We start from the raw sequence: 23,977 nt of genomic DNA, 5'->3' as shown, positions 1-23,977 counted from the left end.
ATCACGTCATGTGAAATAACCCTCCCCCTATGGGTGCGGCCAGCCGAAAATGTGAAATGACAGGCTGACCTACAGTCAGAATTTTGGACACACCTACTCATTCTAGGGTTTTTCTTTATTTTTACTATTTTATATATTGTAGAATGATAGTGAAGACATCAAAACTATGAAATAACACATATGGAATCATGTAGTAACCAAAAAAGTGTTAAACAAATCTAAATATATTTGAGATTCTTCAAAGTAGCCACCCTTTGCCTTGATGACAGATTTGCACACTCTTGGCATTCTCTCAACCAGCTTCATGAGGTAGTCACCTCGAATGCATTTCAATTAACAGGTGTGCCCTGTTAATTTGTGGAATTTCTTTCATTCTTAATGCGTTTGAGCCAATCAGTTGTGTTGTGACAAGGTAAGGGTGGTATACAAAAGATATCTCTATTTGGTAAAAGACCAAGTACATATTATGGCAAGAACAGCTCAAATAAGCAAAGAGAAACAACAGTCCATCATTACTTTAAGACATGAAGGTCAGTCAGCGCTATGATGACAGGATGGGGACAGGCCGAGAACCATGATGAAACTGGTTCTCATGAGGACCGCCACAGGAAAGGAAGACCCAGAGTTTCCTCTGCTGCAGAGGATAAGTTCGTTTGAGTTACCAGCCTCAGAAATTGCAGCCCAAGTAAATGCTTCACAGAGTTCAAATAACAGACACATCTCAACATCAACTGTTCAGAGGAGACTGTGTGAATCAGGCCTTCGTGGTTGAATTGCTGCAAAGAAACCACTACGAAAAGACACCAATAATAAGAAGAGACTTGCTTGGGACAAGAACCAAGAGCAAGTCCAAATTTGAGATTTTTGGTTCCAACCGCCGTGCCTTTGTGAGATGCAGAGTAGGTGAACAGATGATCTCCGCATGTGTGGTTCCCACCGTGAAGCATGGAGGAGGATGTGTGGAGGTGCTTTACTGGTGGCACTGTCAGTGATTTATTTAGAATTCAAGGCACACTTAACCAGCATGGCTACCACAGCATTCTGCAGCGATTCGCCATCCCATCTGGTTTGCGCTTAGTGGTGCTATCATTTGTTTTTCAACAGGACAATGAACCAACACACCTCCAGGCTGTGTAACGGCTATTTGACCAATAAGGAGAGTGATGGAGTGCTGCATCAGATGACCTTGCTTTCACAATCATCCAAACTCCACCCAATTGAGATGGTTTGGGATGAGTTGAACAGCAGAGTGAAGGAAAAGCAGCCAACAAGTGCTCAGCATATTTGGAAACTCTTTCAAAACAGTTGGAAAAGCATTCCTCATGAAGCTGGTTGAGAGAATGCCAAGAGTGTGCAAAGCTGTCATCAAGGCAAAGGGTGGCTACTTTGAAGAATCTCAAATATATTTTGATTTGTTTAACACTTTTTTGGTTACTACATGATTCCATATGTGTTGTTTCATATGTTTGATGTCTTCACTATTATTCTACAATGTAGAAAATAGTAAAATAAAGAAAAACTCTTGAATGAGTAGGTGTGTCCAAACTTTTGACTGGTACTGTATGTTGTACTCATATGAGCTATTTGTATGACTTAGAAATGTGCTAATTAGTTGTTGAGCTGGAAATGTTCATGTTTACGATAATATTTATTTACCTTTTAATCAGTCAACCCTCTCATTTAATCCAAAATGAAACACACCATGTGATTTGAGTATCATAGGAGAACAAAATCAGAGTTTATTTCTCTCCTTGTCAGTTTCCTAAACAACTGGTGTATTTAACAAGCCAGACCCTCCCTCCCTCCCTCCCTCTAAGCGGTTTGCTTCTCTCTGTGTTCAAGCCTGTGTTGTTGCTTTTAATTGAAAGCGACATCCAGCTTCATGTCAGACAAAGCTGCCTCACATTTCTCTCTTTCACACTCACAGCTTCCCTGTTATGTTTTCCCAACGCTCTTTATGTGGCCAGAACATTGAATGTTTTTCTATTTGTCCCTCAGTAGAGGGTGAAAAGAAGGAGGAGGGGGGAAGGGCAGTTGTTTGCTTAGACAGCAGTGAAGGGCCAGGATGTAATCCTTCCCCCTCCAAGTTCAGAGCCAAGAAGCGTCCACGCACACACACACAGGCACACACATATGATTCGGTGCTCTGCGGAATAACTTAATGTAAATGAACAGCAGGGAAACCAGTCCATGGCAAGCACGCGCCTCCTCAACAGACAGCCGGAGTCCTCCACACCTCAGTCCAGACTCCAGAGACAACAAAGCACATTGCAACTAGCCTACCACACATGGTCTTAAAGACGTGGCACAGATTACATTTCTAAGGTTTAGGTAGACACTATGACATGGAGGCGGGCCATATCAGGGCTGGTGCCAACCAGACACTTGTTGGTCCAACACAACACTTGTTGGTCAAGTGTTGTGTGTAGTGCCCATTGGCAGAGAGTTGGCACAGACCTGTGTGAGCATGATGGAACTTGTAGAGAGAAGTACTGCTGGAATGGCTGCTCCCTATCTTGTATCTTTCCTGGAGGCTTCAGCAGTAAGACACATACTTTTGTCCAGGTTCCAGGAGAGTCATCTCTCAGTCCTCTGAGCATTCACACACTCAGGATCCTCTTCTCTTTATCCCCCTAACAATTACCCCAACAATAGTGTGTGCGCAACAATCCAGTGATGTCACCCCTCACTCTGTCGTTGCCCCTATCCCATTTCTGTGCTGCACACTTGGCAGGGTTTCAACACAGCCTGGGGGGAAATGATAGCGGTCACACGTACATGCATTCATGCTCACACACACAATAGCATGTCAGAAAGCTCACATCACGAGTACCTCTGAGCCGAGTCCCACTCAGTCACTAACAAAGAGTGAGGATTAAAAAGGTGTTTTGCTGAGCCTTGTAGCTTGGCCATGAGTTTGTTGTCCTTGACTCAGTAATATGGCTGATCAAAATAAGTTTACCTACGCTCGAAACATAACATTTACTCTATGCTTATATCTCATCAGTATCTTCAGTGTTAGCTGTTGAGTTGTTTTATTTTATTTTCCTCTTAGGGGGGAGAGAGAACATTCAAGGCCCCCTGCCAAACGTAGCTATATTCTTTCTGGGTTTTAAAACAGGAAATATTGAACTTGGCCGACCATTTCAAAACCGATTCCTTTTGGTCTGCCTTGTGGACAGCGCTACACCGTCATTTGGTCAGACCCAAAGTTTTACTAAAACCATGAATGGATCCCAGTGTTGTTCTAGTATCACCAACAGGGGTTTGGAGCTACATACTGTACGCCTCTCCCTGCCTGGCTCAATCTGTGCTGCTTTTGGTCAAACACAAAACCTACCACAGAGATCGGGAGGTCTGTGCAGATACCATAGATAACTCTGGTTCCATGGGTCCCCCAGAGGGGAGAGAGGGGTATACCGAGCCAAAGATACACATGGGCATGAGCATTCGTGCATATGTACTGTATACGTGCTGACACACACACTCTGTCACACACGCATAGATCCGCTCTCACACACATGCACTCTCTCACACACACCCTGCTGTACTGTGTGCTCTAGCAGTGGCAGCAGGGTCCCATGTGTTAATGCTTATGCCACTCCTCATGCCATTAGTCAAGCTTTACTAGAACCACCATACAGCATTACAGTCCTGACAGAATATTACAGCCCAGGCCACAAAAAACAGACTTCAATGAATGTGTTGACATGACTGCTGATCCCAGAAAACCATTATTTTCCTCTAACTATAAACACAAACTGGGAAATATGACCTTTGGCCCCCGGGGCTCCAACATTTACTTCTCTGTAATTCCTCTGTTATCGTTGTACTTCTCCCCAGCGTTTTCATATATATATATATATATATATATATATATATATATATGGTCTATGGTGTGTATATAGTCTATGGTGTATGATCGGTTTGCAGTGGTATGTAATGGGTGAGTGTAGGACTGTTGGGAGCAATACACTGGTACTGTGTCTGGCCTAATTAGAATCACATGTGCTTCATCAATCACTGTAGTGTAAGGCGTGGAGCGAGGGATAGCCAGGGAGGGAGAGCGGGATGGATCCAGGTTATGGCGGTGTGTAGAGGAGAATGGGTGTCGCAGTATAATGTAGAGAGAACAGATGTAGACTGACCGGTGAGTGTCTGACACAGGGCCTAGTGAGTTATATGACTGACATGGTGCATGTTGCTGCTCTGCTGTTGGGGAGAGATACAAGATTGTTTATTTTAACCTGAGGACAGCAGGGGTGGCTTGGACTGCTCTCCCTCCCTGACTGCCTTGGTGTGATGCTGTCTTCTGTCATATACTGTATATAGTGATGTCATTACAGCTGCAAATTGAACAACCTGTCCACTCTGACTTTGGCTCACGTCCCTGTCAGTCGTAAGTTGACGTTGATTTTATGACGGATGAATGGAGGACTGGCGAGAGGGAGGTTAGAGGACTGGCGAGAGGGAGGTTAGAGGACTGGAGAGAGGGAGGTTAGAGGACTGGCGAGAGGGAGGTTAGAGGACTAGCGAGAGGGAGGTTAGAGGACTGGCGAGAGGGAGGTTAGAGGACTGGCGAGAGGGAGGTTAGAGGACTGGAGAGAGGGAGGTTAGAGGACTGGCGAGAGGGAGGTTAGAGGACTGGAGAGAGGGAGGTTAGAGGACTGGAGAGAGGGAGGTTAGAGGACTGGAGAGAGGGAGGTTAGAGGACTGGAGAGAGGGAGGTTAGAGGACTGGAGAGAGGGAGGTTAGAGGACTGGAGAGAGGGAGGTTAGAGGACTGGCGAGAGGGAGGTTAGAGGACTGGAGAGAGGGAGGTTAGAGGACTGGCGAGAGGGAGGTTAGAGGACTGGCGAGAGGGAGGTTAGAGGACTGGCGAGAGGGAGGTTAGAGGACTGGCGAGAGGGAGGTTAGAGGACTGGCGAGAGGGAGGTTAGAGGACTGGAGAGAGGGAGGTTAGAGGACTGGCGAGAGGGAGGTTAGAGGACTGGAGAGAGGGAGGTTAGAGGACTGGCGAGAGGGAGGTTAGAGGACTGGCGAGAGGGAGGTTAGAGGACTGGCGAGAGGGAGGTTAGAGGACTGGCGAGAGTCAGGTTAGAGGACTGGCGAGAGGGAGGTTAGAGGACTGGCGAGAGGGAGGTTAGAGGACTGGCGAGAGGGAGGTTAGAGGACTGGAGAGAGGGAGGTTAGAGGACTGGAGAGAGGGAGGTTAGAGGACTGGAGAGAGGGAGGTTAGAGGACTGGAGAGAGGGAGGTTAGAGGACTGGAGAGAGGGAGGTTAGAGGACTGGAGAGAGGGAGGTTAGAGGACTGGAGAGAGGGAGGTTAGAGGACTGGAGAGAGGGAGGTTAGAGGACTGGCGAGAAGGAGCGTCATCAAGCCAATGGGGATCTGGGTTACATGGAGAGAGCTATAGAGCGACAGAGAGAGGGAAATGGAGAGAGGGAGAGGTTGCTCTCTGTAGTTTTACCCCATCTCTTCCAGATGTTCGGCATTCTGCCTTCTCACCGCCCACGTTTCATCTGCCTCTCCACACACCTTTCCACATTAGCACAGACGTCTGTTAGCATGGAATGATGATAACCATTATGTAAAGAATAGTCCAAAGGGAGAAGTTAGAATGCTTCAGATATGCTTTAGTCTCCCTGTAGGGTTGTAATTCTCTGCCTTGTCCAGAGACATCAAAAACTAGAGAAACATGGGAATGGATGAATAAAAGCGATATGCTTGGTTATGGTACGGTTCAATATGATATGGTAAAGAATGCTCTGTCCGCTGCTAATGTATGCTTTGTTTTTCCTTCCCAGCTGAGATACCAGCATGGCCTGTCCACTCCAGACCTCCGTCAGACCCTGCCCAACCTCAAGAACTTCCTGGAGCACGGCCTTCTAGTCCGATGGTAAGTACTTGTATAAGTCCACTCTCATTCTCCCAGTGTCTTATTAGGCCACCCCACATAGCACTCTTGCTCTCACTATTTCTTACTTTACATATTTTTCACTTCAGATGGTTTCAGTTTAAAATATTGGTGAACACAGTGTATGTTTCTTAGTGGTTCTTCAAAACCAGCCTAAGGAGTTCAGAGTTAAACTCCACATGCGTTTGAACTTACTGTGTTTGTGTGCAGCTATTTCATGGGGTCTGATGGACGTCAGACATTCATTCAGATCTGCCGAGCCTCAGGCCGCAGGCATTGAATGACCCCACCATAGAACCTGAGAATCAGTCCATAGGAGAGACTTTCCCAGACTACAGCCGCCAGTCCACCCATCACAGAACATTGACTTGAATGGGAATACCTGTTCTAGTAATTCTAATTCTATGACTCCAACCATCTAGACACAGCCCTATAAAAGGGGAAATGATCTTATTTGATCTGCTCTGCTCTCCCAGGGTCAGCAAAAGGGGAAAATGTGTTTTACAACCTTAATTGAATAACCTTTTGTTTTGAAAGGAAAGAGGCCATTTTAAAGCAAAGCAATTGAATCCTCCATATCCTCTTAATGGGAAGTGGAAGCCCTTAATAACCCTTTACACTCATGGGAATTGTCCTATATGGATAGGGCTAAATTGAACTGTTTGTAACAGAAGAAATATGAAAAGCAGATGCATAACCATGGTAGCAATTGAAAGGGAACAGTTTGAAGATTATGGGAAAGTTATGAATCCAAAGGTGAGGACACAACAGTTCACCTGACACAAGACTGAATCCAAACATTACACTGTTGATTTAATGTGCATTTTACATTTACTGAACTTTTTGCTACATTTGTTGATAACGAAATCTGACAATACCCTGGATACATTCAGTAGCATGATAAGAATATTCCTGGGAAAATGTGGGTAGGTGAAACATAAGACAAACATTTCTTACAAGGGTTTGAGTGAGAGGACTAACTGGTGTCTCCATGTGGCCACACACCTCTACAAAGTGTCTTCAACTATAAGGAGCTGTTTTATGCTCTCCTAGTTGTGCCGTTGAGGAACTAGAGCAAGCACACTTGTAGTTGTTTTGTTTGGAACACAACCCTGCACCCTCGCCATCACACAATTGGGGCTCTATTTTAACAAACCTAACGCAATGGTAAATCTAAGGGCTCTATTTTAAAACCTCTTGAAGCTAAGGGGCAGAATTTTTATGTTTGGAAAAATAACGTTCCCATTGTAAGCTGCCTATTTCTCAGGTCCAGATGCTAGAATATGCATATAATTGACAGAGTAGGATAGAAAACACTCTAAAGTTTCCAAAACTGTCAAAATATTGTCTGTGAGTATAACAGAACTGATTTTGCAGGCGAAAACCTGAGGAAATCCAACCAGGAAGTGACTCTTATTTTGAAAAATCACTATTCCATTGCCTGCCTTTCGTCCATTTAAAGGGATATCAACCAGATTCCTTTTCCCGTGGCTTCCTCAGGGTGTGAACAGTCTTTAGACATAGTTTCAAGCTTTTATTTTGAAAAATGAGCGAGATTTATCAAAATGCGTCAGTGGATACACGGATGTCCCTCCATTAGTTGATGCGCGCGACATTTTCTTTCTCTCCAGTATTGAATAGTTTACAGTCCGGTTGAAATATTATCGATTATTGATGTTAAAAACAACCTGAGGATTGATTATTAAAAACGTTTGACATGTTTCTACGAACTTTACGGATACTATTTGTCAAGCCTTGATGACCTGCCTAAGACTGTGGAATACTGAACATAACGCGCCAAACAAATTGAGTTTTTTATATAAAAATAATCTTTATCGAACAAAAGGAACATTTGTTGTGTAACTGGGAGTCTCGTGAGTGCAAACATCCGAAGATCATCAAAGGTAAGCGATTAATTGTATTGCTTTTCTGGCTTTCGTGACCAATCTTCATGGCTGCTAGGTGTTCTTAATGTTTTCTCTAGTGATCGATAAACTCACACAAATGCTTGGATTGCTTTCGCTGTAAAGCATATTTTCAAAATCTGTCACGACAGGTGGATTAACAACAAGCTAAACTGTGTTTTGCTATATTGCACTTGTGATTTCATGATTATAAATATTTTTAGCTATTTTTTTTGTATTTGGCGCTCTGCAATTCAGCGGTTGTTGGTGAAAATGATCCCGCTAAAGGGATCCGTGCGTCAAGAAGTTTTAACAAACAAACACAATGGTAAATATAATGGCTCTATTTTAACAAACCTAAAACAATGGTAAATCTAAGGGCTCTATTTTAACAAACAAACACAATGGTAAATATAATGGCTCTATTTTAACAAACCTAACACAATGGTAAATCTAAGGGCTCTATTTTAACAAACCTAACACAATGGTAAATTTAATGGCTCTATTTTAACAAACCTAACACAATGGTAAATCTAAGGGCTCTATTTTAACAAACCTAACACAATGGTAAATCTAAGGGCTCTATTTTAACAAACCTAAAACAATGGTAAATCTAAGGGCTCTATTTTAACAAACCTAACACAATGGTAAATCTAAAGGCTCTATTTTAACAAACAAACACAATGGTAAATATAATGGCTCTATTTTAACAAACCTAACACAATGGTAAATCTAAGGGCTCTATTTTAACAAACCTAACACAATGGTAAATTTAATGGCTCTATTTTAACAAACCTAAAACAATGGTAAATCTAAGGGCTCTATTTTAACAAACCTAAAACAATGGTAAATCTAAGGGCTCTATTTTAACAAACCTAACACAATGGTAAATCTAAAGGCTCTATTTTAACAAACCTAAAACAAACTTTTATACTAACAAGTTCAAACAGGTGCCATTAATACAGGTAACGAGTTGAGGACAGAGGAGCCTCTTAAAGAAGAAGTTACAGGTCTGTGAGAGCCAGAAATCTTGCTTGTTTGTAGGTGACCAAATACTTATTTTCCACCATAATTTGCAAATAAATTCATTAAAAATCCTACAATGTGATTTTCTGGATTTTTTTTCTCATTTTGTCTGTCATAGTTGAAGTGTACCTATGATGAAAATTACAGGCCTCTCTCATCTTTTTAAGTGGGAGAACTTGCACAATTGGTGGCTGACTAAATACTTTTTTGCCCCACTGTATATAGGGCAGCAGCCTCTAAGGTGCAGGGTTGCGTAACCGGGTGGAAGCCGGACAGTGATGGCTATTTAACAGTCTGATGGCCTTGAGATGTTGTTTTTCAGTCTCTCTGCCCAGATTTGATGTACCTGAAATTGCAAACTAACATGCTTTAATAACAGCCGAAAATACAGCCCTTACTTTTCAATCAATCCAATGTATTTATAAAGCCCTTTTTACATCAGCAGATGTCACAAAGTGCGTATACAGAAACTCAGCCTAAAAGCCCAACCAGCAAGCAACGCAGATGTAGAAGCACGGTGGCTAGGAAAAACTCCCTCGAAAGGCATGAACCTATGAACAATCCTAGAGAGGAACAAGGCTATGAGGGGTGGCCAGTCCTCTTCTGGCTGTGCCGGGTGGAGATTATAACAGAACATGGCCAAGATGTTCAAACGTTCATCGATGACCAACAGGGTCAAATAATAATAATCACAGTGGTTGTGAGGTCAGCACAGGTCAGCACCTCAGGAGTCAATGTCAGTTGGCTTTTCATAGCTGATCATTCAGAGTCAGCAGGTGCGGTAGAGAGAGAGAGTCGAAACAGCACGTCCGGTGAATAGGTCATGGTTCCATGGCCGCAGGCAGGACAGTTGAAACTGGAGCAGCAGCACAACCAGGTGGACTGGGGACATCAAGGAGTCATCAGGCCAGGTAGTCCTGAGGCATGGTCCGTGGTCAGGGAGGGAGGGCGGTAGAGAGGTAGGGAGGGGAGGGAGAGAGACCCTAGCCCCCCGACACAAACTATTGCATCATAACTACTGGAGGCTGAGACAGGAGGGGTCGGGAGCCACTGTGGCCCCGTTCAACGATACCCCCGGACAGGGCCAACCAGGCAGGATATAACCCCACCCACTTTGTCAAAGCACAGGCCCCACACCACTAGAGGGATGTCTTCAACCACCAACTTACTATCCTGAGACAAGGCTCAGGGGAGTATAGCCCACGAAGATCTCCCCCACGGCACGAACCCGAGGGGGGCGCCAACCCGGACAGAAAGTTTACGTCAGTAACGCACCCCTCTTAGGGACGGCATGGAAGAGCGCCAGTGACTCAGCCCCCGTAATAAAGTTAGAGGCAGAGAATCCCAGTGGAGAGAGGGGAACCGGCCAGGCAGAGACAGCAGAGGCGGTTTGTCGCTCCAGTGCCTTTCCGTTCACCTTCACACCCCTGGGTCAGACTACACTCAATCATAGGACCTGCTGAAGAGATGTTGTTGTTTCCGCAATTAAAATGGTCCGTTACAAATCGTAATCTGGGTCAGGTGGGCATCATTTGAAAGCTTGTTCTATTGTCAACATGACTAGCTAATTATAAAATACAATATTACAGTGTTATGCTTTCACAATGCAATTCAGGGAAACAGATAATTTTGGTGCGCATAGAAAGGAGTCATGATTGCATTCAGGTGCTTGTGCAGCAGCGAATCTTCTTCACAATAAACAAACAAAGGCTGTTTGTGTTCAGAACAACCCGGGGTACAACGCCATGTCATCTAGTAACTGTACATCAAACATAGTGATCATAAACGTTGACACTGTATATTACATGAGTTTTATGATTCGGGATGTGAAGTGCACATTTTGTATGACATCAAAGTTGTATTTATTATAATCCTCAAGGTCTTATCTTTCAAAATACATTGAGTCCTCTTAATTTACAGCATTTCCCTCACTCAGATAACAAAACATTTGCAAAAGTTTCTCAATTAGAGGGAGGGATGAGGTCATCTTCTTGCCACGCGAGGTGCTGAAGTTAAGACCGGCTGTCAGTCAAAACCCATACGGAGCTGTGAAGCCCAGACCCTGAGCTCTGACCGGCTGTCAGTCAAAACCCATACAGAGCTGTGAAGCCCAGACCCTGAACTCTGACCGGCTGTCAGTCAAAACCCATACGGAGCTGTGAAGCCCAGACCCTGAGCTCTGACCGGCTGTCAGTCAAAAACCCATACGGAGCTGTGAAGCCCAGACCCTGAGCTCTGACCGGCTGTCAGTCAAAACCCATACAGAGCTGTGAAGCCCAGACCCTGAGCTCTGACCGGCTGTCAGTCAAAACCCATACGGAGCTGTGAAGCCCAGACCCTGAGCTCTGACCGGCTGTCAGTCAAAAACCCATACGGAGCTGTGAAGCCCAGACCCTGAGCTCTGACCGGCTGTCAGTCAAAACCCATACGGAGCTGTGAAGCCCAGACCCTGAGCTCTGACCGGCTGTCAGTCAAAACCCATACGGAGCTGTGAAGCCCAGACCCTGAGCTCTGACCGGCTTTCAGTCAAAACCCATACGGAGCTGTGAAGCACAGACCCTGAGCTCTGACCGGCTTTCAGTCAAAACCCATACGGAGCTGTGAAGCACAGACCCTGAGCTCTGACCGGCTGTCAGTCAAAACCCATACAGAGCTGTGAAGCCCAGACCCTGAGCTCTGACCGGCTGTCAGTCAAAACCCATACGGAGCTGTGAAGCCCAAACCCTGAGCTCTGACCGGCTGTCAGTCAAAACCCATACAGAGCTGTGAAGCCCAGACCCTGAGCTCTGACCGGCTGTCAGTCAAAACCCGTACGGAGCTGTGAAGCCCAGACCCTGAGCTCTGACCGGCTGTCAGTCAAAACCCATACGGAGCTGTGAAGAACAGACCCTGAGCTCTGACCGGCTATCAGTCAAAACCCATACAGAGCTGTGAAGCCCAGACCCTGAGCTCTGACCGGCTGTCAGTCAAAACCCATACAGAGCTGTGAAGCCCAGACCCTGAGCTCTGACCGGCTGTCAGTCAAAACCCGTACGGAGCTGTGAAGCCCAGACCCTGAGCTCTGACATCATGTACATCATTTTACTGTTCACCCTAAACAAATGTAGGCGTTTACGCAACATGCACCCATGCGCACACATACACTACAGGACCAAAAGTATGTGGACACCTGCTCGTCGAACATCTCATTCCAAAATCATGGCCGTTAATATGGAGTAGGGTCCCCTTTGCTGCTGTAACAGCCTCCCCTCTTCTGGGAAGGCTTTCCACTAGATGTTGGAACATTGCTGCGGGGCCTTGCTTCCATTTACTCACAAGCATTAGTGAGGTCGGGCGATTAGGCCTGGCTCGCAGTCGGCGTTCCAATTCATCCAAAGGTGTTCGATGGGGTTGAGGTCAGGGCTCTGCAGGCTGGTCAAGTTCTTCCACACCGATCTTGACAAACCATTTCTGTATGGACCTCGCTTTATGCGTGGGCCTTCCCCAAACTGTTGCCACAAAGTTGGAAGCACAGAAACAGCCCCAGAACATTATTCATCCTCCACCAAACTTTACAATTGGCACTATGCATTGAGGCAGGTAGCATTCTCCTGGAATCCGCCAAACCCAGATTAGTCCGTAGGACTGCCAAATGGTGAAGCGTGCTTAATTTCTCCAGAGAACGCGTTTCCACTGCTCCAGAGTCCAATGGTGGCGGGCTTGACATTGCGCATGGTGATCTTAGCCTTGTGTGCGGGTGCTCGACCATGGAAACCCATTTCATGAAGCTCCCGACAACAAGTTCTTGTGCTGACGTTTCTTCCAGAGGCAGTTTGGAACTCGGTAGTAAGTGTTTACACTCTTCAGCGCTCGGCAGTCCCGTTCTGTGAGGTTGTATGGCCAACCACTTCGCGGCTGAGCCGTTGTTGTTCCTAGATGTTTCCACTTCACAATAACAGCCCTTCCAGTTGACCGGGGCAGCTCTATCATGGCAGAAATTTGACGAACTGACTTGTTGGAAAGGTGGCATCCTGTGACAGTGCCACCTTGAAAGTCACTGAGCTCTTCAGTAAGGCCATTCTACTGCCAATGTTTGTCTATGGAGAATGCATGGCTGTGTACTCGATTTTATGCACCTGTCAGCAACGGGTGTGACTGAAAAAGCCGCATCTACTAATTTGAAGGGTTATCCACCTACTTTTTATATATGGTGTACATGGTTTTGTTTCCGTCTTGAGAGCCTGCCTTACACACACACACACAGAACACACACACAGAACACACACACACACACAGAACACACACACACACACACAGAACACACACACACACAGTGCTAGAACATTCGTCAGGGGGCGTTGGCTGGCTGCTCACACTAAGCTCAGACTGTCTGTGTGAGAACCTTTAGTCTTAGCAGGCCATAAGTTCGGTCCTCGTCACAGGACCCAGATAGTTCTCCCCTCTAACCGACTCAGACAGTAGGTACTGGGGGACCGGAAGGTGGCCTGACTCTGGGACTCCACACTGCAGTAGTGAAACACTGAAACAGGGAGGACATGCATTAAATTCTACTCTCCTTTTGCATGGGACTTATTTTATTGACCCTCCTCACAACCGTATCACTTCCAGTTCTCCCAGCCTGAAAAAGCCTCAATTTGGATACTATTTCCAGCGGAGGGGCCAAGCGTATGAAATATGGATGCATAAAAATGCTGTGCGGCAGCTGCAGGGAGTTAACCGGTAGACTGAGAGGGAGAGAAGTTTGATATCCGTTCCCCTCTCCTCCCCTCTATACGGGGGTGGTGGTGGGGCGAGGACATGTCCAAGGGAACCGTTTCCATCCATGAACTGTAGAGATGTTTCCCCCTCTGTATATTGCTAGTTCAGCATGCACAATAAGCTGACTAGGAGAGCTCCTCTCATGTATGGGTACATGGGATTTATCCAGGGGACTTAATTGGGAAATATATGGGTGTGTTTAGGGTTTGTACTTTACGGGAGACTGTGTGTCTTCTTTAATGCTTCTACACTGATCCCTTCCTACTAAAACAGTTGCAAACAGAGTCGAGACTTCTGTCGATCTCAGTGCCACTGTAGACACAGGTGTATAGAAATGGAAGGGCTTGTGAACCTAGCCCTCTAATGTTACAGAACCAAGCATGTGGTTAAGGGAGCCAGTTACTTTAGGGTGAATGCTAAACTAAAATCGAGGGACTGAAAAGACCGTGTTAAACATTAGACATTACCAAAGGCAGTTCTACTTGCTTTGTAAATGAAACCGCCCTCCAGAGGTTTTGAAGAACCCCCCAAAACCCCTGGTGAGAGAACAGTGATAACAGATGTAAAGCTGGACCCCTCCCATCTGCCTTCAGTTATTTACTGATACAAATCAGTACCAGTACTCCTGACCATGTTATTGGTGATTTTGTCTGGACCTGCTTGGTTGTTTCTCTCTCTTACACACACACACACACACACACACACACACACACACACACACACACACACACACACACACACACAGACACACAGACAGACAGACAGACAGACAGACAGACAGAGTGTCTCACTACGTCAGTCAGTCCGTCCGAGTGTCTCACTACGTCAGTCAGTCAGTCAGTCCGTCCGAGTGTCTCACTACGTCAGTCAGTCAGTCAGTCCGTCCGAGTGTCTCACTACGTCAGTCAGTCAGTCAGTCCGTCCGAGTGTCTCACTACGTCAGTCAGTTCGTCCGAGTGTCTCACTACGTCAGTCAGTCCGTCCGAGTGTCTCACTACGTCAGTCAGTCAGTCCGTCCGTCCGAGTGTTTCACTACGTCAGTCAGTCAGTCAGTCCGTCCGTCCGAGTGTTTCACTACGTCAGTCAGTCAGTCAGTCCGTCCGTCCGAGTGTTTCACTACGTCAGTCAGTCAGTCAGTCCGTCCGTCCGAGTGTTTCACTACGTCAGTCAGTCAGTCCGTCCGTCCGAGTGTTTCACTACGTCAGTCAGTCCGTCCGAGTGTCTCACTACGTCAGTCAGTCCGTCCGAGTGTCTCACTACGTCAGTCAGTCAGTCCGTCCGTCCGAGTGTTTCACTACGTCAGTCAGTCAGTCCGTCCGTCCGTCCGAGTGTTTCACTACGTCTGGCTGGCGGTCGGTCGTGTGTGAGAAACAACCAAGCAGGTCCAGACAAAATCACCAATAACATGGTCAGGAGTACTGGTACTGATTTGTATCAGTAAATAACTGAACATGCATTGTGGTGAAGCTGTTAAATGTCATACATACAGCACAGTAGGTGTTTCTTTATGTGGATATTATTGTTCCAGGAAAGTGATAGGGATGGTAATTGTTGAGATAGTAATAGCAGACGCCTAATGTTGGGGAGGAACTCATGCAGTATAATGAATCAAATAAAACTAATGTGCTTGAATGAGTGTGAGCATTCCTACACAGACTTGGCTGTGAGTTGCAGGGTGTGCATGTGTTTGTCTGTGTGTGCGCGTGTTAGCTGTACAGTGGTCCCTATGGATGAGATCACATCTGGAGGAACGCTCCTCACCACCAGGCCTCTCTATGAATCAGACACCCCAGTCCAGCACAAAACAGACCTGCTCTCCTTTGTGTCACTGAGACGCAGAGTACTGTACTAACAAGGCCAGCCGATATCATTAATAGTTGTGATATTGCATTGACTCCCGACAGCTATTACCTTGTAATGAACAGAATGTAGACAAGAAGTCGCACTATCTGTTGTACTGTGAGACAGTGTGGGATACGTAGTTCTCACCTGTTTGGAATGGGTTGCTATAGCTAGGCTATGTCTTTATCTCTGTTCCATACAAAACTGCTGAGAATAAAGTAAACTACAATGTAGTCACTATTGACAACAGTGTTGGTGTTTATACTATCAACTTGTTCAATATGTTGTACATGCTGTGCTATGGTGATGTGGAGACGAATGTTAAGTTCTCCATCATCAAAGGGCCAGACTTGGAGGCAGGAGATGTTCACTTAAATTCCCCCCCACCCCCCGTAGTGAGCATTACAATATTTCTGTTATAGCATTTGGTTTAGTAGTTCCTGTGGGATTTTCAGTTTCAATGACATCAAAGCCTGAATCTTATCTGACATTGTGTGTTTTGGCTCTGATCACGGGTCCTTAACAGGAATTGGATATGAAAAGAGCTATGCCTTGAAGTTGAAATGAGGCCTGTCTGAGGATAAGACAGCGGAAAATGTTTGGTTTAGTAAATTGGTTTAGTACATTCCTGGCCTACCTGGAATATCCAGGGCTGAGTCTGACACGGCAGAGAGGAAGAGAGACCCGCTTTAAAACAAACATGTTGGGGGAGAAGTGGGCATATCTGCTGCTGAACCCGCCAAGTATGAGCCTAATGGTTTAGGCAGAGGGCTCAGGTAGCTTTTATGTGATGAAATCATTGACAAGGAAGTCCACCGGTGCTTGGAGAAATAGTAAAACTTAATGATGAGTTAAAACGTCCAGAGTGTGGCATCCCGAGTGGCGCAGTGGTCTAAGGCACTGCATCGCAGTGCTAGCTGTGCCAATAGAGGTTCTGGGTTTGAGTCCAGGCTCTGTCGCAACCGGTCACAACCGGGAGACCCATGGGGCGGCGCACAATTGGCCCGGCGTCGTCCGGGGTAGGGGAGGGTTTGGCCGGCAGGGATGTCCCTGTCCCATCGCTCACTAGGGACTCCTGTGGCGGGCCGGGCACAGTGCACGCTGACACGGTCGCCAGGTGTACGGTGTTTCCTCCGACACATTGGTGCAGCTGGCTTCCGGGTTAAGTGGGCATTGTGTCAAGAAGCAGTGCGGCTTGGTTCGGTTGTGTTTCGGAGGACAAACGGCTCTCGACCTTCGCCTCTCCCGAGTCCGTACGGGAGTTGCAGCGATGAGACAAGACTTTAACTAGCAATTGGATACCACAAAATTGGGGAGGAAAAGTGGTAAAAAAAATAATTTAAAAAATGTCCAGAGTGATGTACTATGTCCCTTTGCCTGTTAATCACAGGTCCTCCAAAGTCCACCCTGAAAGAGAGCAGGATGCCTACAGTACAGTATGCCTGGCTAATGGCTTTACTACCCACACCAACACGGCAACCTACCCAGTGGTGTAAAGTACATTATATATACAGAAGTATGTGGACACCCCTTCAAATTAGTGGATTCGGCTATTTCAGCCATACCCGTTGCTGACAGGTGTATAAAATTGAGCACACAGCCATGCAATCTCCATAGACAAACATTGGCAGTAGAATGGCCTTACTGAAGAGCTCAGTGACTTTCAACGTGGCACCGTCATAAGATGCCACCTTTCCAACAAGTCAGTTCATCAAATTTCTGCCATGATAGAGCTGCCCCGGTCAACTAGACGTTCTGTTATTGTGAAGTGGAAACATCAAGGAGCAACAACTGTTGAGCTGCGAAGTGGTAGGCCACACAAGCTCACAGAACGAGACCGCCAAGTACTGAAACGCGTAGCTCATAAAAATCGTCTGTCCTCGGTTGCAACACTTACTACCGAGTTCCAAACTGCCTCTGGAAGTAACGTCAGCACAAGAACTGTTCATTGGGAGCTTCATGAAATGGGTTTCCATGGCCGAGCACCCGCACACAAGCCTAAGATCACCATGCGCAATTCCACATCTAGTGGAAAGCCTTCCCAGAAGAGTGGAGGCTATTATAGCATGAATGCCTATAAATTTGGAATGAGATGTTCGACGAGCATGTATCCACATACTTTTGGTCATGTAGTGTACTTAAGTAAAAGTACTTTAAAGTACTACTTAAGTCGTTGTTTGGGGTATCTGTACTTTACTTGACTATTTATATTTTTGACTACTTTTACTTTAACTAAAATGTACTTTTTACTCCCATACATTTCTTCTGAAACCCAAAAGTACATTTCGAATGCTCAGGCAGGATAGCAATAGTCCAATTCACGTACCTACCAATAGAACATGTTGTCATCCCTAGTGCCTGATCTGGCAGATGCACTAAACACAAATGTGTTTGTAAATTATGTCTGAGTGTTGGAGTGTGCCCTTGTCTGTTTAACTTAACATAAGGAATTTGATTTATAGCATTTACTTTAACTTTTAACTTTTACTCAAGTATGACAACTGAGTACCTTTTCCACCACTGTACAGTACTTAAGGACATTTAAAACTAGATACTTTTAGACTTTTACTCAAGTAGTATTTTACTCGGTGACTTTCACTTTACTTCAGTCATTTTCTATTAAGGTATCTTTACTTTTACTCATGTATGAGGACTTTCTCCACCACTGAACCTACCATACTGTACAATACCACTAGACTGGATTTTTTTCCATTTAAACTTGGTTCAAACATAATATTAATAATAATTTAATTGTTTATAGGGACAGTGGGCTATTGTGTGAAAACAAGACTAAAGAGTGCTTCCTTCCACGGGAGAGTTGTTCTCCTGTAAGTCTGCCAATATTCCCTCCATCCCTCACCGTCCTCCCGCTCTATGGATACCAGGGTTTTCAACTGTCTTTAGGGAGTGTACTGCTGCTCTGCCATCTTCTGAGCAGAGCAATACTTCCAATACACTATGGGGATTGGGGACTGGTGCAAGGATGGGGACAGCCTAATTGGCCCGAATAAAAAGGAATGTCAGATGTGCTGCATAAAAAAATATTATGACAGCGCATTGCAGGAAATTTGTCTGGGCTAGCCTCGATCACCTTTCCTCCCCACCCCTCATCCTCTCTACTACACTCTTGATTAAGGTGCTTAATTTGACAGATGTTTAAAGGAACCAATTTGGAGGGGAACTTAATGTAACAAACAAACGTGCTCCAAACAAAAAATTATCTTTTATCCAGGCCAGGGAAATTGTGAAATCTAAACATTCCCAGAGAAGAAGAAGTGGCCATATGTTTTACACAGTCTGGTTGTATATCATATTACTGTGTTTCTGGGACGAGGCCGAAACACATGTAGGCATCTGTGTTGGCCAGCTATCTCCTGGGTCCAAACCTAGGTTCTCCTAAAGCGGACATGGATTTCTGTGTGGTAGGGGCGCTGGGAAAGAGCCAGGGAGAAACTAGAAGGCCTGATATTAATTCAAATCAGAGATGGGATCAGTCTGAGCTCTTGCCCCGAGGACGTCATTCAGCGAATAACGGACTGAATGCAGTCATTAGCTTGTTATAAATTACGGAAAGAACGTTTGAAACTCCTGCTTAATAAATAGTCCAACCTGTCCTCTGTTTGGTAGGTGCCCAGCCTGGGCCACGGTTTGGTTTCGCTCGCTGGAATGATAATTCAGTTCTCATGGAAGGTCTTTTAAAAATAACAAAAATATTAATATATACACTACCGGTCAAAGGTTTTAGAACACCTACTCATTCAATGGTTTTTCCTAATTTTACAATTTTTTACATTGTAGAATAATAGTGAAGATGAAATAACACATATGGAATCATGTAGTTACCAAAAAAGTGTTAAACAAATCTAAATATATTTTATATTTGAAATTCTTCAAAATAGCCACCCTTTGCCTTGATGACAGCTTTTCACACTCTTGGCATTCTCTCAACCAGCTTCAACTGGAATGCTTTTCCAACAGTCTTGAAGGAGTTCCCACATATGCTGAGCACTTGTTGGCTGCTTTTCTCATGCCGAACCACCAACTGACGACCGCAGTCAGCTTGCAGGCACGCCACAAGAAGTCGCTAGAGCACAATGAGACAAGAAAATCCCGTCCGGCCATACCTTCCCCTAACTTGGACGATGCTGGGCCAATTATGCGCCGCCCCATGGGTCTCCCGGTCTTAGACCGCTGCGCCACTCGGTAGGCCTGGGAGGTCTGTTATTATTCCCGTCTTCCAAATCATCTCAACACACACCAGAATGATTTTGTTTAAGAGTTCACAGATACAAATCACTAATGGCAAACCATTTGTCTTTGTCTTGGAGAAAACTGATCAAGAGTTTTGAACAGCATGTTGTTTCTATTTGACTCGGTTTATGGGACATATCGTCGTTAATGGCCAATGTGAAGGCAATTGCATTAGATGTTTTCTGATAGACGGTGAGTAAGTACAGCACAGGACATTCCCAGTTTTGGCTCAAAAGAAGAGCACTCATGCCAGATTACTTGCATCTACTCCTTATCTATTTGCTTTACCTTGCATGAATGTTTGACCTCATCTTATGTGTTCCTGTAAGTGCCTTATTAAATGCTGTCCATGAGCTGTAATTATCATCAGGTATGACATTGGCCATCCACTGTGTGCATGTGTGTGTACTCTATGGGTCCTCCTTTATAGAGCGGTCTGTGGACTGGGTGAAAACCACTGTCTTGTCTCGTGTCTATGACTCCCTCATCAGGAGTGAGCCGTGCACGTGTGGGTTTTTAAACCCTGTGTGTGAACCCTGCATCAATGACCTGTGCTCTACTGTCTCCACAGGGGGCAGGGGCCACAGTCAGGACCCTCTTTACAAGCTACCATGTGTTGAGTCCTGAAGCATTCCATCAAACAGTTAGGCAATGACCAGTCAGTCGTGTTTGAAACATCCCCTGGCAAAGGCCTTTATGTCCTCTGTGTGTGTCCTGCTGTCACATGCTAGACTAGACTCTATCTAACAGACAACCAGGCATCTGATACAGGGACACCACCCCATTAAGCCATTTAACTAGCCAGGATCACTTACCCAGGCTCCTCTGTTCTCTAACCAGCCACAGGTGGACCTCTGACAGCACAGGGGCCCAATTTCACCTTTGACCCCGTGAGATATGCCACCAATGACTCCTCATACCTGAATGGCTAAACAGGGTGGTGACGTTGGCCCAGCTATGGCCCCCTTTTTGAAGTTAATTTACTGTTGGGGTTAGCATGGGACGAATGGGGGTTGCAGTCTACAGATGAGATCTGCTCTGCCACGTCCGTTATCTGTTATTCCGCAAAAATGTATTGAATACTTTCTAGGAGGCATGCTGTGAGCTTCCACTCTGCAGGGCCCTGCTGTCACATGAGCTGAGCAAATGTTTTTTATGTAATAATGGGGAGTGATTTGCAGTGGGCCAGCTGTCTGGGCTCTGGATCAGGAGGGGGAGAGATGAGATCAATGCAGAACCATGTCCGATCAGAGAGGCCTGGGGGCTGGGCAGGGGAGGGGGGCCTCCCTCCCTCTCTCCATGGCCACTCGTTGAATGTGAAAGACTTATGAGCATATCCATAAACTCTTTCTTTCTCTCCCTACCTCCCTCTCTCTCCTCTCCCACAGTGACCGGCACCATGTCTCCAGCTCCATCCCGGTCCCGACAGGAGCCAAGTCTCAGCTCAGTGTCTCGGCTGCGTCCGAAGTGGGCTTCCCCACCCACACCAGCTCTCTAGATCCGGGCTCACTGAGGAAAAGGGCCAGTTCCGAGGCAGACAAGCAGAAGTACAAGGCCTCCCCTCCTCCCAGCTACGACACGACCATGGCCATGGACCAGCCCCAGAGTGCACCGCCCGACCCCAACCCCTCCCCCAAGCACTTGTCCTCCTCCCTGGACTCTAGCATTGACCTGGCCAAGACTCTGGAGGTTCAGGGACCAGCTCTGGGGGAGGGAGAAGGAGAAGTAGAAAGAGAGGTAAAGGAGGTTGTGGAGGAGCAACAGCCCTCCAGCACTACTACAGGAGGCTCAGATTCCCCCACTCCGGCTGGAAGCACCACCAGTGAGCAAGTGGAGGAGGTGGCACCCACCAGCGAGCGGCATGCAGACCATACCATGAACGGCTCAGTAGTGCCAGGCAAGGGGCTGGGGGGGCCCGCAACAGGGCTAATGTTGACCATGGCATTAAACCCAGAGATGTGCTGCTCAGTGGAGCAGGCAGAGGAGATTATGGGGACAGAGGCCACAGGCCTGGGTTTAGCGATGGGCCTTGTGGATGGGGCCAGGCTGGAGGACTACCCTTGCATCCCCGTGGAGCACGCCGTGGCCGTGGAGTGTGACGAGCAGGTTCTGGGCGAGCTGGATGCCGCCGGCTTCGAGGAGTTCTCCCGCCGCATCTATGCACTAAACGAGAACATGTCCAGCTTCCGCAGGCCACGCAAGAACTCTGAGAAGTGAGGACAGGTGGGACCTTAGGGGTGAGGACAGGAGTCACATGGCACATGAGTCAGGGACATGAACATAGTGCAGGGAGGGGGTCCTGTGTGTCTGTTGGTGTGTTTGTCCCTCTCCACAAGCAGCAATAGAAAAACAACATTTATCTGGAATGATGACCAATTTGCACTTCTTCTCAAAAAATATTTCTATAATCCTTTAAATGAAATAAAGCGAATGTTTGTGGTTGAAACGCTTTCCGGGCCTTCTTCTTTCAGGGTGCATGGCAGTGTTGTGAGATAGAGAGTGTGTGTGTGGTAACTACTCACATAAAATGCATGCTTCCTTGAAGTAAGCAGTGATCTAACATGAGTGGGTTCATGAAAGCTATAGTGGAGTCCCTACTTGTACCTGTCCAGTCCTGCTAAATCAGTAATGACTTAAAGGGAATGAGGAAGGAAAGGTTCATTAGAACAGAGCCAAAGCCTTCAGCATGGCTGACAGGGGAAATGAGTTACAGCAAAGACCTATCCCACCTCTGACCTCTGTCACCTATTAGGAAACCGACCAGTCGGCCAGGGCAGCTTAGACCGTTGGCCCAATCAGATACTCCATAACTGTTACACCTTGCACCTCCAGGTCCATCAACCCCACCAGCCATTGGACAGGGCTGCCCTGTCTCTGTCTCCAGGGGCCATCACTGTTCTGTTCTGGTTGAGTACGAGAAAAGAAAAGAGAGGAGCGAAGCAGGCAGGCTTGAGCTCATGGCACATGGCAGGGATACAGTGCAATTTTTCTGTCTTTCTCCTCCATACCTGCTTTCTCCTTATTTTACTATTTTAATAAGCACCATTGATATAAGTATTCATATGAAGTCCAATAATCCAGATATTATTCAATAGACCAAAACATGAATGATGTGTACTGTATGCTGTTGAAATGTTGCACTCAGGCCCTACATATTAATGACACACAATGACCTTTTTACATTTTAGTCCGCTTATCTATTTTGTCCGCTTCTTTTTCTTTTCCCTGTTGAACTACTTTTTGTTTTCTTGCATTGGTGTCCATTGGCAACTATGTGTGTTATTTATGTCTCTCACTGCGTTTGTTTGTTTGTTTGTTTGTTTTAAAGGAAATCATGGTTTCTTTTTTCCTCTCATGGGCAGTCAGTCATTCATTGATATTGTCAAGTGTTAATGGTCATCAGCCCTGGGTTCAAATCTTTCAAATACGTACATATAATCTGGATCTAACTGTGTCCCCTGTGTATTGCTCTGGAAAGGACCGCAGAGTTCCCTGTAGACAGAAGATGATATGGACAACTGATTTGCATACTGCCCACCGTATACAACATAGATGGACTCGCAACAAGCCCCCTAAAAACATCCCAATTTTTTTTTGGGGGGGGGGTATTATGATCAAGTACTGTGGTGGATGACTGTTGAAATGCATTGTATTTAAAACTAGAGATTAAACCATTTTAGGTCATTTCCATTAAATGCTATACGGCATGTGACCTTGTACATATACTTTTGTATGGAGAGTTTTTTGTTATTAAAGACTTACAGTCCAATAGCATGGATGTATGTAGCCCCGTTTACACTGTGGTCTACCTGTGTTTGTTTCGGAGGTGTGCGTGGATATGCCTTTTATTTAACCTTTATTTATCCAGGTTAGGCTCGTAATCTCTCGTGGACAGATGCACGTAACATAACTGCATCTGTAGCATCTGTCAACAGACTGAGATAGGACAAGTTACAAGTAACTTTGTTCTGGTGCGCTGATTTCTTGTCACTGATCCTTTGGACAAATCACAATTTCTCAGGCGTTCGCATCTTTTGAATTTCGGAAGGGGAAGGAACATTTGGCCCATAGACTTGCCTGTAACTTGCAAAGAGATAGGGGTGGAGCTACCGCTCTGCCCCAGAACTTAATCGAGCATCTGATGCAATTCTCAAGATTTTAGTTCTGGGTTTCTGAGATTAGGCTGTGTTTAGACAGGCAGCCAAATCTGATCTTTTTTCCCACTAATTGGTCTTTTGACCGATCATATCAAATCTTTTCACGTCAGATATTTTTCAG

General features: G+C 45.9%; 1 protein-coding gene across 1 annotated transcript in view; it reads left to right on the top strand.

The window, feature by feature from the left end:
- Nucleotides 1–23,493, top strand: part of LOC139537441 (UV radiation resistance-associated gene protein-like) — a 142,807-nt gene extending 119,314 nt beyond the window's left edge. Inside the window, exons 14-15 of the mRNA XM_071338726.1 lie at nucleotides 5,809–5,900; nucleotides 21,088–23,493. Coding sequence (XP_071194827.1) covers nucleotides 5,809–5,900; nucleotides 21,088–21,916 — 921 coding nt within the window. The 3' untranslated portion in view covers nucleotides 21,917–23,493. The remainder of the gene's footprint in view (nucleotides 1–5,808; nucleotides 5,901–21,087) is intronic.
- The last annotated feature ends 484 nt before the right edge of the window (nucleotides 23,494–23,977 follow it).

The sequence above is a fragment of the Salvelinus alpinus genome, chromosome 13, assembly GCF_045679555.1.
Source record: "Salvelinus alpinus chromosome 13, SLU_Salpinus.1, whole genome shotgun sequence".
Lineage (NCBI taxonomy): Eukaryota > Metazoa > Chordata > Actinopteri > Salmoniformes > Salmonidae > Salvelinus > Salvelinus alpinus.
This window is presented reverse-complemented; position numbering and strand designations above follow the sequence as displayed.